This window comes from Macaca fascicularis, chromosome 6, assembly GCF_037993035.2.
Source record: "Macaca fascicularis isolate 582-1 chromosome 6, T2T-MFA8v1.1".
Classification (NCBI taxonomy): domain Eukaryota; kingdom Metazoa; phylum Chordata; class Mammalia; order Primates; family Cercopithecidae; genus Macaca; species Macaca fascicularis.
Window position 1 is genome coordinate 180,861,917 of NC_088380.1, and position 14,105 is coordinate 180,876,021.

Below are 14,105 nucleotides of genomic sequence, written 5' to 3' on the forward strand. Positions count from 1 at the left end.
GTCCTTCTGTACCTGGCTTATTTCATTTTACAGAATGTCCAGGTTCATCCATGTAACCACAAATGACATAATTTATTTTTTTTTGTGGCTGCATAGTATTCCACTGTATATGTGTGCGTGTGTGTGTGTGTATATATATGTGCATATATATATATATATATGGAGAGAGAGAGAGAGAGATCAGCTTTTTAAAATCCATTTATTTGTTGGATGCACACTTGGGTTGAATATTGAATATTGAATAATTGGCTATTGTGAATAGTGCTGTCATAAACATGAGAGTACAAATATCTCTTTGACATACTGGCTTCCTTTCCTTTAAATGAACATTCAGTAGTGGAATTGCTGTATCATATGGTAGTTCTATTTTTAATTTTTTTGAGGAACCTCCACGCCGTTCTTCATAATAGCTGTACTAATTTACATTTGCACTAACAGTGTATAATAGTTCCTCTTTCTCCACGTTCATGACAGCATTTGTTATTTTTGTCTTTTAATGATAACCATTGTAGTTGGGGCGAGGTGATATCTCATTGTAGTTTTGATTTGCATTTCCCTGATGATTAGGGACATTGAGCACTTTTTCATATACATGTTAGCCATTTGTATGTCTTCTTTAGAGAAATGTCTATTCAGGTATTTTGCCTTTTTTTGTTGTTGTTGTTGAGACAGTCTCACTCTGTCACCCAGGCTGGAGTGCAGTGGCGTGTTCTCAGCTCACTGCAACCTCTGCCTCACAGGTTCAAGTGATTCTCCTGCCTCAGCCTCCTGAGTAGCTGGGATTACAGGCATTCACCACCACGCCTGGCTAATTTTGGTGTTTTTAGTTGAGACGAGGTTTCACCATGTTGGTCAGGCTGGTCTCAAACTCCTGACCTTGTGATCCACCGACTCGGCCTTCCAAAGTGCTGGGATTACAGGCGTGAGTCACCGTGCCTGGCCACCAATTTTTAAATCAGATTTTTTTTTTTTTTTTTTTTTGGCTGTTGAGTTGTTTGAGTTTCTTATATATTCTGGGTATTAACCACTGGTCAGATGCATAGTTTGCAGATATTTTCTTCCATTTTATAGGTTGTCTCTTTAGTCTGTTAATTATTTCCTTTGCTGTGCAGAAGCTTGGCTTGGAATTATTAAAAGTGTGATTTCTACGTATGAATCAATCACAAGACATGTCAAAGGGAATTTCTTTTTCCTCTGGAGGCAGCAATAACAGGATTAACCACAATCGTTCACAATTGACTCCACGTGGTTGTCCACATTGTGCTGTCACAATGATTGCACCTGAAAAATCATCTAGGTCTTCGGAAAGAAGAGAGTGGAGGACTAACATTTACTGGGACACTCCCATACCATATATATGCATACTTCTACTAATATAGCCCTGTGCAGCTCAGATGTGCTAGCCTTTGTTGTCTCAGAAAATCTCTCTCTCTCTCACCCGCCTCCACACACGCCCCTCTCCACATGTTTCATTACTGAACAGTATATATAATACCTAAGTTTTCTCCTGACCTTTTAGCTAGTAGAGTGTGTGCTCAGCACATGAGCACTAACTAGGGTGACCTAACAATTTATCACATAAACTAGAATACTTTTGAAAGCAAAAGGGGACCCTATTACAAATGCCAAGACAGCTGCGCCTCATGAAGTGCATCATAAACAGCACTGCAGCTGGGAATGAACAACCATCAGTGGCTTGAACCACAGCTTAGTGAAGACAGTGGCAACAGCCTTGACCTCAGAGGATTTGAAGAGAATCTATGCGCAATCCCCAGGGATGAAATAATTCAGCCATTCAGAACCTTGTCCCTAAGTAATAAAGAGTTTCTTTGAGCACAATCTCTTCTCATATTTACAATCACTCTGCAAGAGAGATATTATTATTCTTACACCAGAGATAAGGAAAGGGAGGTTTAAAGAATGAATACAAAATGTCCAAAATCCTTACAGCCAGAATTTGGTAGAGAAGACACTAGGACTTGGCCCTCTCTGATTCCAGACATCAACTTGGAAGCCATATAATGTCCTGGGCTGGATACAAATTTTGGTGGCCACCGATCAGCTTTCAAATTCCAGCTCTAGTTACCTTGGCTGACCTGTATGATCAGAGTACAATGTTGAATGTAGTAGCAAATGTGAATGCAGTGCTTGCCATAGTCGCTGCTCTGTGCTAAATGCATTCCCTGTGCTATCCCATTTCAGGCTTTGTACTGACCCCATCATGTATGTACTATTAGAAACCCCATGTTGCAAATGAGGGAAATAGTCTGAAAGAGGCTGGAAAAGTGCCCACTGCATGAAAGATACACAATAAATATATTTCCCTTCTGTCCTGACCACAGGGTCAGAGCACAGTAGAGGTCTTGAACCATTCTGTGTTTTATGATATTGTTCTGGAAGGTCTTAGGAGGCGATCTCTTCCCTAATGAATGTGCCTGCTTTTCCAGTTTTTCCAAAGGTTCAAGAATTACTTACTATATGGTGCATATTATTATTATTATTTTTGATTTGGCCAAAATCCCTCCCACTTTCTTGAAACCATTTTGCCCCATGCAGTGGTTGTGGTCATGCATAAGAAACAGCAGGTGGTGCCAGATGACAGATGGTGTGGGAGCGCGTTCCCCGGTAGGAGGGGGCGCGAGCGAGCAAGCAGGCAGGCAGCTGCCAGGAGCTCTTCCCCGCTCGCTCACGCCTGCTCTCAGAAGCTCCGATCCAGACACACGCGAGGCGCTGTCCTTTCAGCACCACAAGCTCGGGCTGAGGAGGGAGGACTCCCGGCCGTCCTCCTCCTCTTCAAATTGGCTTGAATCTGCTCTGACCCCACAAGAGTGCAGCACAGTAAGTAGGCATTTGTTTTTGCTATAACCACTCCCCAATATCTTCCAAACCCTTTCACCCCCACAACAACCCTGTTTTGTCTAAACGTTCCATCAGCAGGATTGAGAGAAGAAATTCAGTTGTGTTGAGCTTCTGGGGGTGGGAGGGGAGCACCATTAGACTTCTAAGGGATCTGGAGATGAATAAATGTGATTTGTTTATTTAGTTGGCAATCCTGCAATATGGGAGCTGCTAACTTTCCGTGGAACCAAAAAAAATGGCCCTTCGCTATTGAGGAAATGGAGTCATTCCATGGCTGAATAACAGGATCAGGTTCAAGCTAGCCTTTTTTTTTTGCTTTTATTTTAGGAAATTGCACCTCATGTACAATCCACATATGATGTAACAGGGTACACACTGAGACATTGAATGTATTTATTGTGTTTTAGGGTATTACTGATTGAAAAACCAACATAATAGAATAGCAACCAGAGTGGTGAGGTGAAATTTATCATGCTGCAGGGGGGATGGTATAATAGGACTTCATTTTGCACTAAGTATAATCTTTTTACTGGCATTGTGTGAACACTTTAGCTCTAAAAGTGTATTTGTTTTACATTTATATTTTTTTTGTGTAGGTTTAGGATTTTCCTTGAATTCCTTAAATTTGAGTGCTGTTGAACCCCATGGGAAGGTGGCATGTTTTGATGATTGAAGTTTTATTGGACAGTGGGAATCATGTCAGGAAATCTAGTGGAAGATCAATGACTGATCGCAGATTGAAACCCCCTTGAGTGGAGCTGTTGAGGACAGTGCTGTTTTCTCTGTCGTCAGCCCTCTCTTTCTGCCTCACCTCCTGCTGTAACCAGAATCCCACTGCTTGCCTTAGGTCTGGGAAGAAAGGCGTAAGGATGGTGAAGCTGAACAGTAACCCCAGCGAGAAGGGAACCAAGCCGCCTTCAGTTGAGGATGGCTTCCAGACCGTCCCTCTCATCACTCCCTTGGAGGTTAATCACTTACAGCTGCCTGCTCCAGAAAAGGTAAAGCAGGTGCTTTTGTTCTCATTAGCCCCCAGGCTCCCCCCATCTCAGGAAATAAAGCAGCAAAAAATTCCACCCCCCAAACCCTTTCATCCCCTTATCTGCCAAATGTGCTCCCTTTCTTGTAAAATGTAGTTATTCCTCCAGAGCCGAGACATCGCTTGTATTATTTCAGATTTATGGTAAGTGTTTATTCATTTTTTGTTTATATCTGCATAAATGGGCAAGCAAATTGATCTTTCCTTGTTAAAGTTTTCTTACAGCTGGTGAATACTAATAAGCTTCTAGATGGTGACAGAAAATTCATCTTGATTATTTTGGGAAGGTCTTTCAAAAATTGACAGGTATAGATTTGAGGACAGAGGATTGGATTCACTCCAGCAAGCATTCAGTTTGCACCTGCTAAGACCCTGTCCCTATACTAGAAGTTAGTTATAAAAAGACAAAATTACAAAAACCTTTTCTAGTATGACAGTTTAATCTACTTCATCCTGGTAAATGTTACACCTGAGCATTACAAAGATCGTGAGGGTGCACAGGTGGAAACAACTAAATTCTGTTGGGGTGGAGAGGGTTTGGGAATGGGGCTGAGAGGACAGGTTAGGCAGACTGCAGAGGAGAGCATTTGAATTGGGCTTGTAAAGGTGAGTAAAAAATCTTCCTGGCAGACCATGGATTGGGCAAAGGAAGGCATTTTAAGGCAAAGCATGGAGAGCTTTGGGGGAGCAGCATGACTGCGGGAGAGTGTCTTTTGGGGAGGCGTGGCTGGAAATGAGTGACTGGCTGATGGCACATCTCCTGACATGGGAGTAGTCCATGAAGAATGGAGGTGGGCATTCACACAAAGGTGGGGTGTGGGTTACGGACACAGAAGGGAGAAACAGTATCATTTAAGGTCCACCTGGGACAACCTGGGGTTTTATTATGTGAGCTTCTGTACACGGTAAGGGAGAGATTTGGAGGCCAGTGATGGAGTTCCCTGACTGAAGAGCGAACAATGGATCATTCCATCTGTTTGGTTTCCCATTGGCATCTGCAGGAGGGCATTGTGTGTCTTAACCAATTGGCTTCAAGCAATCAATAGAAGAGAAGCCAAAGCTAGATAAAGGGGCTGCTGATTGGCCAGGGGTTGAATCGTTTGTTTTGAAAGTGCAGAGATTGTCAATAGGAGAACGTGCAAGGGTGGGGTGGCTGACAGAGAGAATTCTTAAGAGCCATCCTAAGGAACTGATAAAGCCTTTATAGATAAATTCTGAACAGGTAACTAACACTAAAGAGATGAGAAGGGGCAGTATTAATAGAGTACCTGCTACATGTATATCAGAGCTTCTTGGTTTTGAACTGCATATTAGAATCACTTGGGGAGATTTTGGAACTCCTGCTTTCTAGGCCACACCTCAGAACAACTGTATCAGAGTCTCTGAGAGTGAGACCCGGGCATTAATATGAATGAAATCTCCCAGGTGGCTCCTGCATGCAGCCAAAGTTGAGGACCATTGTTTTAGATGCTCATTAACCCTGGGAGTCAGGGATTATTCATTCATATTTATAGATGAAAATTTGGTGAGTTATCTAAGCTCACAGAAGGAGTAAGTAGAAATGTTGGAGTTTGAACTCAGATATAAGTAGAAGTTAGTAGGAGAAGGGAGGGATATTCTCTTGGGTGCTTTGTGAGGCCAACAGCTATAGCCTTGCAGATCTGCATGTCTCTAAGAGGTGTGCAAAGAAAAGGGATTGTGGTGAGGTCATCTCTCCCCTAGCCTTCTACATGCCTGCAGGTCATCTAGAGATTATCATGGTCTCTGATCCCCCCCACCCCGCCACACACTTAGGCTCCCACCCACCTCCCAGGGCTTTATTCTTTCAATGAGAGAGGAGGCAGGTCTGAGAACCACTGAGTATCCAGTCCAGGTGTACCAGAAACTGTCCCAAAACCTGAAGGATAATGCATTGTCTCTCATGGTGGGCCTGCAAGCATGCAAGGGGAAGTCAATTATCCTGAAAGATCCAGGGGCCCCAGTTTGACACTCTGATTGTCACCACACAGTCTTTCACCAGGGCAGCCTCAGTTTCCTGTTTTGTGATATGGGGAGGATCACACCTACCTCACAATGGTCCGAACAAAGTTAGATGTGGCCTCATATATAAAGTGCCTGGTTAAAAAAACTATAAAGTATAATGTCACCATTTTTCAGGTGCTTCCTAAATTCTTGATGCTAAGCTATATGCGTGCACGTGCACACACACACACACACTCACTCATACATGCGCGCAATTTTCTTTCTTCTCAGGAGTTAATAAGTTAATAAGCCCCAGTGAGGGAGTATCTACTTTGGTACAGAAACTCAGACACAGAGGGGTAAAGTAGCTCCCCACAGCAAACAGCTGGGAAAGCATCCTGGATGTAGAGCCCAGGCAGTGCTGTTCCAGAACCTTCCACCTCAGCAGGATGAGAAGTGAGCCAGCCTGGGAGTCCCCACGTGTGGTCTGTGGCTCAAGCTCAGCCACTGACCCACAGTGCAGTCCATTCCCCTCTCTTAAGTCTGTCTTCTCTGAGTGGGGAATTGTATTATCAGTTTTCTGTGCTAATATTTAGATTTTAGAATCTTTACAAGAGTAATTACATTTTTTCCCCAATATGAGAACAGTAAATGTTAAAAGTAAATGTTGCTGAAGAAGCCAAAGGTCCTCTAAATGCTTAGAATAGTGTCCAGATGACCAGCAAGGGCTCTGAAGCCACCTCTTTTGGTGGGTTCAAATCCCACTCCAACTCTTACCAGCCTGCTTTGGCTAAGAACTTGGAGGGTAGTTTCTTAAGTTGCCTCAGCCTCAGTCTTCTAGTGCATAGAATGGGGATGCTAATTTTGGGACTCACCTCACAGGACTTTTGTAGAGGAGGCAGAGCGAGCCCTGACACAGCTGTCAGCCCTTTGGTTATGCTCTGGTCAGATGGTGAGTATTTGAAGCTAAGATGGTTATCAGAAGGAAGGATATTTGACCCCAATGTCAGATCATGGCTTTTCTTTTTGAAAATGTAAAATACAGAGTATGCTTGTAATACTGAAAGTCAGTATTCTAAGTATCCTTTAGTAGTATGAAGTCTGAATTTCGAGAGAACAGCGTCTGGAGGCTAGCTGGAGTCCTCTCGTGGAACATGTCTGAAGACTTGCTCTGGGCTAAGGAGGGGACTATGCAGGGCATTCAGATTCTTTCAGTTAATCTTCCCAGCAGCCTTGTAAGGTGGGTCTCAGTGCCCCCATTTCACTGATGAGGAAACTGAGGTTCAGGACAATATAATGGCCTGCCTAAGCTTTACAGATGAAGAGTGGAAGGACTGGGGTTGGAAGTGTACTTGATGTTCCAGCTTTTTTTCTGCATTGCACTGCCCTCAGTAAGAAGTCTCTCATTCTGGGAGAGTGCTTCCTCAAACGCTAGGCTCCCTCATCCGTGGCTGCACCTGCCTCTTAAGCCCTCCCCTTGGCAGGCTCCTGGACCTGGAAGGGACCTGGACTGGTCCCCCAGACAGAACACCAGAGGCTCCAGTGCTCGCTCCCTGCCTGGTGCTGGAGAGACTGGTGTCAGCCTTGGGGAGGAGTGCCAGGCTCCTGAGTGGCCTCCTGCTTCTCTCTTTCATGAAACTCAGTCCTCCACATTGCCTCCAAGCCTCCCCAGGGCTGTACCTGGGTCCCTCTCCCATGGAAACCTTCCTCATCTCCTCACCCCACAAGATCCCCTCCCTGAATCCTGACCTTGCCACTCCAGCTCCTTCACCACCTGGCCTGCTGGCCTCCATTCTTTTCACTTCCACGTTGTGCCTCAAATGTCAGCATGCCAGACCTACCTGGAGCAGCGGTGCTCTAGGGAGGTGGTTCTGTCTCCCTCGGGGACAGTTAGCAATGTCTGGAGACATTTTTCATTGTCATAACTAGAGGGAGGATTCTACTGGCATTTTATGGGTGGATGCCGTGCTGCTAAATATCCTACAGTATACAGGACACACCAGTCCTGCCCCTAGGAAGAATTATCCTGCCCTAAATGTCAACAGCATCAAGGCTGGGGAACCCTGCCCTAGACTCTCGCACACTCCCCAGGATGTTCCATGCCTTCTCCTTCATGAACATGCCATTCCTTCTGCCCAGAATGCCCTTATGGCTCCTTTGCTTGTATGATGTCAGTATTCATCTTTCTAAACCCAGTTCGGAAAGCAACTCTCCTGAACACCTTCCTCGACCACCGATAAGTAGAGCTGTAGTTGTGCTTATCACCCTGGGAGGTATTCATTTATTCATCGTCCATCTATCCATCCATCCACCAATCCATCCATCCATCTCCCCATCCGTTCATCATCCACCCATCCATCCATCCATCTCCCCATCCGTTCATCATCCACCAGTCCATCCATCCATCTCCCCATCCGTTCATCATCCACCAGTCCATCCATCCGTCTCCCCATCCATTCATCATCCACCCATCCATCCATCCATCTCCCCATCGGTTCATCATCCACCCATCCATCCATCCATCTCCCCATCCGTTCATCATCCACCAGTCCATCCATCCATCTCCCCATCCGTTCATCATCCACCCATCCATCCATCTCCCCATCCGTTCATCATCCACCCATCCATCCATCTCCCCATCTGTTCATCATCCACCCATCCATCCATCCATCTCCCCATCCGTTCATCATCCACCCATCCATCCATCCATCTCCCCATCGGTTCATCATCCACCCATCCATCCATCCATCTCCCCATCCGTTCATCATCCACCCATCCATCCATCCATCTCCCCATCCGTTCATCATCCACCCATCCATTCATCCATCTCCCCATCCGTTCATCATCCACCCATCCATCCATCCATCTCCCCATCGGTTCATCATCCACCCATCCATCCATCCATCTCCCCATCCGTTCATCATCCACCAGTCCATCCATCCATCTCCCCATCCGTTCATCATCCACCCATCCATCCATCCATCTCCCCATCCGTTCATCATCCACCCATCCATCCATCCATCTCCCCATCCGTTCATCATCCACCAGTCCATCCATCCATCTCCCCATCGGTTCATCATCCACCCATCCATCCATCCATCTCCCCATCCGTTCATCATCCACCAATCCATCCATCCATCTCCCCATCCGTTCATCATCCACCAGTCCATCCATCCATCTCCCCATCCGTTCATCATCCACCCATCCATCCATCCATCTCCTCATCCGTTCATCATCCACCCATCCATCCATCCATCTCCCCATCGGTTCATCATCCACCCATCCATCCATCCATCTCCCCATCCGTTCATCATCCACCCATCCATCCATCCATCTCCCCATCGGTTCATCATCCACCCATCCATCCATCCATCTCCCCATCCGTTCATCATCCACCCATCCATCCATCCATCTCCCCATCCGTTCATCATCCACCCATCCATTCATCCATCTCCCCATCCGTTCATCATCCACCCATCCATCCATCCATCTCCCCATCGGTTCATCATCCACCCATCCATCCATCCATCTCCCCATCCGTTCATCATCCACCAGTCCATCCATCCATCTCCCCATCTGTTCATCATCCACCCATCCATCCATCCATCTCCCCATCCGTTCATCATCCACCCATCCATCCATCCATCTCCCCATCCGTTCATCATCCACCAGTCCATCCATCCATCTCCCCATCGGTTCATCATCCACCCATCCATCCATCCATCTCCCCATCCGTTCATCATCCACCAATCCATCCATCCATCTCCCCATCCGTTCATCATCCACCAGTCCATCCATCCATCTCCCCATCCGTTCATCATCCACCCATCCATCCATCCATCTCCCCATCCGTTCATCATCCACCCATCCATCCATCCATCTCCCCATCCGTTCATCATCCACCCATCCATCCATCCATCTCCCCATCCGTTCATCATCCACCCATCCATCCATCCATCTCCCCATCCGTTCATCATCCACCCATCCATCCATCCATCTCCCCATCCGTTCATCATCCACCCATCCATCCAGCCAGCAAGTCTTGCAGGGTACCCTCTGTGAGCCAGGCCCTGTGCTAGGCCACAGATACACAGCAATGAAAAGACAGCATTGGCCACTGCTTTCATGGAGCTTCCAGTCCAACGAAGAAGAGAGACTTCCAACAATCCATCAAACAAATAAAAGCATATAGATGCAAATTGTGGGAAGGGCTATTAAGGGAAGAACAAGATGTTGTAATGTAAGGAGAGATAAGACATATAGGGGATCTAATTATAATGACAGGGTGGTCAGGCAGCAGGCCTAACTGAGGCCTGAGGAGGGCGGAGGAATGATCAGGGGGCCACGTTGGCTGATGATGTCAAATGATGGGGAGAGACTTAAGAGATGAGGTGGGGTGGGCACCAGTTTATGTGGGCCCCGGTGTATTTTTTTTTTTTCAAAAGCTATTTAAAGCAGGAGAGTCACAGGATCAGAGTTTGATTTTTGGAAGATTGCCCTCATTGCTGTGAGCCACCCTAGGGACAAGGGACAAGGGACAGGCTCAGTCTCATGCCTGGTCTTTTGACCTCCTCTACCTCTTTCTGTTCAATCAGCCCTCCACACAGCACCAGATTAGTGTCCCCCAAAACAGGGGTGACTGAGTTGTCTGAAGCACCCCCAATACGGGAGTAGAAGAAAGGAATGGGGGGGTGTCTGACACCAGCTAAAAGGCCACTGCTACATTCAGGGAGGAGAGGATAGTGGGGCAGTGGCAGTGGGGTGGGAAGGCTGATGGTATTTAGACATGGTGCCAGGTTGGTTGGGAGGAGAATTTGCTTTCTCTGCTCCATTTGCCCACTAGACCTGAGGCCCCAGCTAGACCTGAGGCTGTGTCATCCTGGTAGCCTTAGGCCTGGCATGCAGTGGGCAGTGGAAATTACTGGCTGATCCCCCTCTTGCCTAGCTTAAAACTGGACTCAGTTTCTCTACTTGGTAGCTGAGGGAATAGACTCAAATCTAGGTGACTTTCTCCAGGCCATGGGAGCAAGCTCCTGCGAAGCTGGAACATTAGTCTGCAGACATCAAATTTCAGGACATGCCTTTGGTGCTTTGCTGCCTTTGGTTCATCTAAGGAGCCACAATAAACCAGGTGTCCCCACAACCCCTGTGAGGTTGCTACCATGATCCCCGTTTTACAGGTGCAGAAACAGGCTCAGACAGGTGGAAGGCCATCCTAGGGTGCACCAAAGGAAAACGGTGTAGCCAAGATCTGCATGCAGGTGTGCTGGGAAGGGTGGCAGGTCTGCAGAAAGCAAACCACAGACAGGCACAACCCACCTTGGCAGAGCCCCAGGTGAACCATAATCGGCAGGTCTGCTGCTGCGTTCTGGGCAAACACTTCTTTTCTTTCTATTGATTATTAAGTCTTTATGCATCTTGGAGGAGGTCGCTTACCTACTTGTGGGAGGAGAGGAACACAGATATTTAGAAACTAATGACTAATGTACGGCGTGTTTTAAATTTTGCATGGTAGGCCATATGCACTTTATAGTCCTAGAGACCTTGGTTCAAATCTCAGCTAAGCTATTTACTTACTGTGTAGCTTTAGGCACATTGCTTAGCATCTCTGGGCTTTGAGTTTGTTCAGCCCTAAAACAGGTAATAATATCTACCTAAGAGGGTGCCGGTGAGGGAAACAGTGTGACAGTTGTCTAATGGGCCCAGCTCAGTGCAAGGCATACTGAGGGAGCGCACAGATAGTTTCCTTTCTTTCACTGGGCATCTAGAATATGTCTCTTGAAGATGATAGCTCTAGAAGGAGACTGCAGAAGTGGAGCATGCTGAGAAGGATGGGGTTTCACAGGTGGGTGTGGGGCAGTGTGGGGCCTGATGATGCTCTGCAGGGGAGGCCTGAAAGGGGACCTAAGGCCTGTGTGCCTTCTGGGCCTCTCCCTGGGCTTTCTGCAGGGTTTCGTTTTCTCCCCGAGACACAAGATACGAGAAACGTAGCCCTTCCCCAGGGAACAGCAGAAATGCACATCCCTGCAGGCTCCAGGCCCTAGAGCCCCCTGGTTCTTCAGAGAATCTCAAGAGATGAATCTCAAATTGGGACAACGTCTCTGACTAGGCAGATCCTGCAAATAGGTAATGACAATAAACATAACAAAAATGCCGTATAATTTAAAAACAATTTTAAACAAAATATACTTTTTTTACCTACCGGATTGGCACAAAAAAAAAATGGATATTTCCTCATGTTGACAACACTGGGGCAAACTTGTCCTCAATTCGCTCTTGTTGGTTATGTAATGTGATGCAGTGTTTTTCAGAGGGTATTTTGACATTGTCTGTAAAATGTAAACTGTGGATAGCATTGGACTGGTATGCTTTTCACTGGTAGGAAGTTACCCTATGGGTATATATTTCAAGTATGCAAAGGCCACTATATATTGAAAAGAACTGGGAACAACTTGGACTGTTCCCTGAGAAGGGCCTGGTTAACTGAGCTCTGGCGCACGCAGGCGGAAGCCTAAGCAGAGGTTTTGAGAGTGAGGCTGATCTGCATGCGCCAGCGTGGAAAGATGTAACAGACACGCTGCTTCGTCCAAACAGCTTTAAAGAGAATGGTGTGGAGTGATCCCATTTGGGGAAACACACACAGTGTGAGCATGTTTTATTCTTGTAATTCGTAAGACGGTTTTGGAAGGACACATAGAAAACTGTTAAATGTTTGGGAAATGGGGATTGGAGTAGGTGCGTTCCATTTGAAGAATTTGATTCTATACTTTTCATCTTTTTTTTTTTTTTTTTACCATAAGAATGTATCAAATTTTATTCATTGATTTTTAGAGACAGGGTCTGTCTCTGTCGTCCTCAAGCTGGAGTGTAGTAGTGGTGTGATCATACATAGCTCCCTGCAGTCTCGAAGTCCTGGGCTCAAGCAATCCTCCTGCCTCTGTCCCCTAAGTAGCTGGGACTACAGGCACATGCTACCACACCCAGGCTGATTTTTAAATACTTTCTATAGCTGGAGTCTTGTTGCCCAGGGTAGTCTCAAACTCCTGGCCTCAACTGATCCTCCTGCCTTGGTCTCCCAAAGTGCTGGGATTACAGACGGAAGCCACTGCACCTGGCCTTAGATTTTCTATAAAAAGAATTCACCCCCGTTTCACAGATGGCAAATGGTCTCAGGGAGTGGATGTAACTTGTTCACTTTCACACGCAGGGAGATCACGGTGAAGCCAGTGCCTCTGTCTGTACAGGGAGGTGTCAGAACAGCACAGTTTGAATTCAAATCCTACCTCCACCTACTTGCACTGTGACGCTGGGCAAGTTTATTCACTACTGTGACCCTCTGTTTCCTCATGACACTAACGTCTTCCTCTGAGGTTTGTTATAAGATAAAATGAGGAAAATACATAGCAAACGTTTATCATAGCGCCTAGCACATAGTAGATGCTTAATACAATGGTGTAATTATTATTGTTGTTGTTCTTAACCTTATCTGTTTAGTCCCAGAATCAGGTTCCCTGTTTCTGGAGGTCACAGGGCTACCTCAGGCAGCAAAGAGAGGTGAGCAGTGACATGGCCTGGGCTTCCGGACTGTGGAAGACCCAGGTGGCAGCGCTCTGGGCTCCACTGTAATGATTCCAGCCCAGGCAGCCTGCCTCTGTTCAGAGCAGAAGGAGCTGGAAGTCCCCCGTAGAGGATCCCATGGAGAGTAGCTCGTCTCGCCCCGTGCTATGCATTGCCGTAGAAGTGGGGAGTTACAGACTTACTGAGGCAGATAGTTCGTGTGAGACTAGCTTTTATACAGCCTCTGAGAAAGCAAAGGCCCAGCAAGAAAAACAAAGTTTATTCCATGGAAAGAGCTCTGGACTGAGAGTTGGCGTTCATACTGGAGACCTGCTTCCGACCCAGTCTTACTGTGTGACCTGTGGCACATCCCTTTCCCACTCTGCACCTCAGTCTCCCCATTTGTGAATTGATGGGGTTGGACAACACTGCCACTTAAGTCTTTTGAGCACTGACATTTTACCTTGTGTTCGGGGCCCAAAACCAACCTTCAAGGGCCCAGGAGAAAACATGAATCCAAAGAGGGAGTGTGGAGTAAGGAGCGATAGGTGCAAATGGGGGAAGCTCCCAACTAAGGACGCAGGCCCCATCTGGGCAACTTCGCCTTCTCTGTTTAGAAATAGAAGTTATTTGTTCACTCATTCATTCCACAGTTTTTATGGCCTCCCTGTTATGTCCTGGTTCCCCAGGA

General features: G+C 46.6%; 1 protein-coding gene across 1 annotated transcript in view; it reads left to right on the forward strand.

Annotated features, from left to right (window-relative positions):
- The first annotated feature begins 2,714 nt into the window (after positions 1–2,714).
- The window catches only part of NSG2 (neuronal vesicle trafficking associated 2), a 71,453-nt gene continuing 60,062 nt past the window's right edge, over positions 2,715–14,105 (forward strand). The window contains exons 1-2 of the mRNA XM_015451364.3: positions 2,715–2,838; positions 3,707–3,857. Coding sequence (XP_015306850.1) covers positions 3,729–3,857 — 129 coding nt within the window. The 5' untranslated portion in view covers positions 2,715–2,838; positions 3,707–3,728. The remainder of the gene's footprint in view (positions 2,839–3,706; positions 3,858–14,105) is intronic.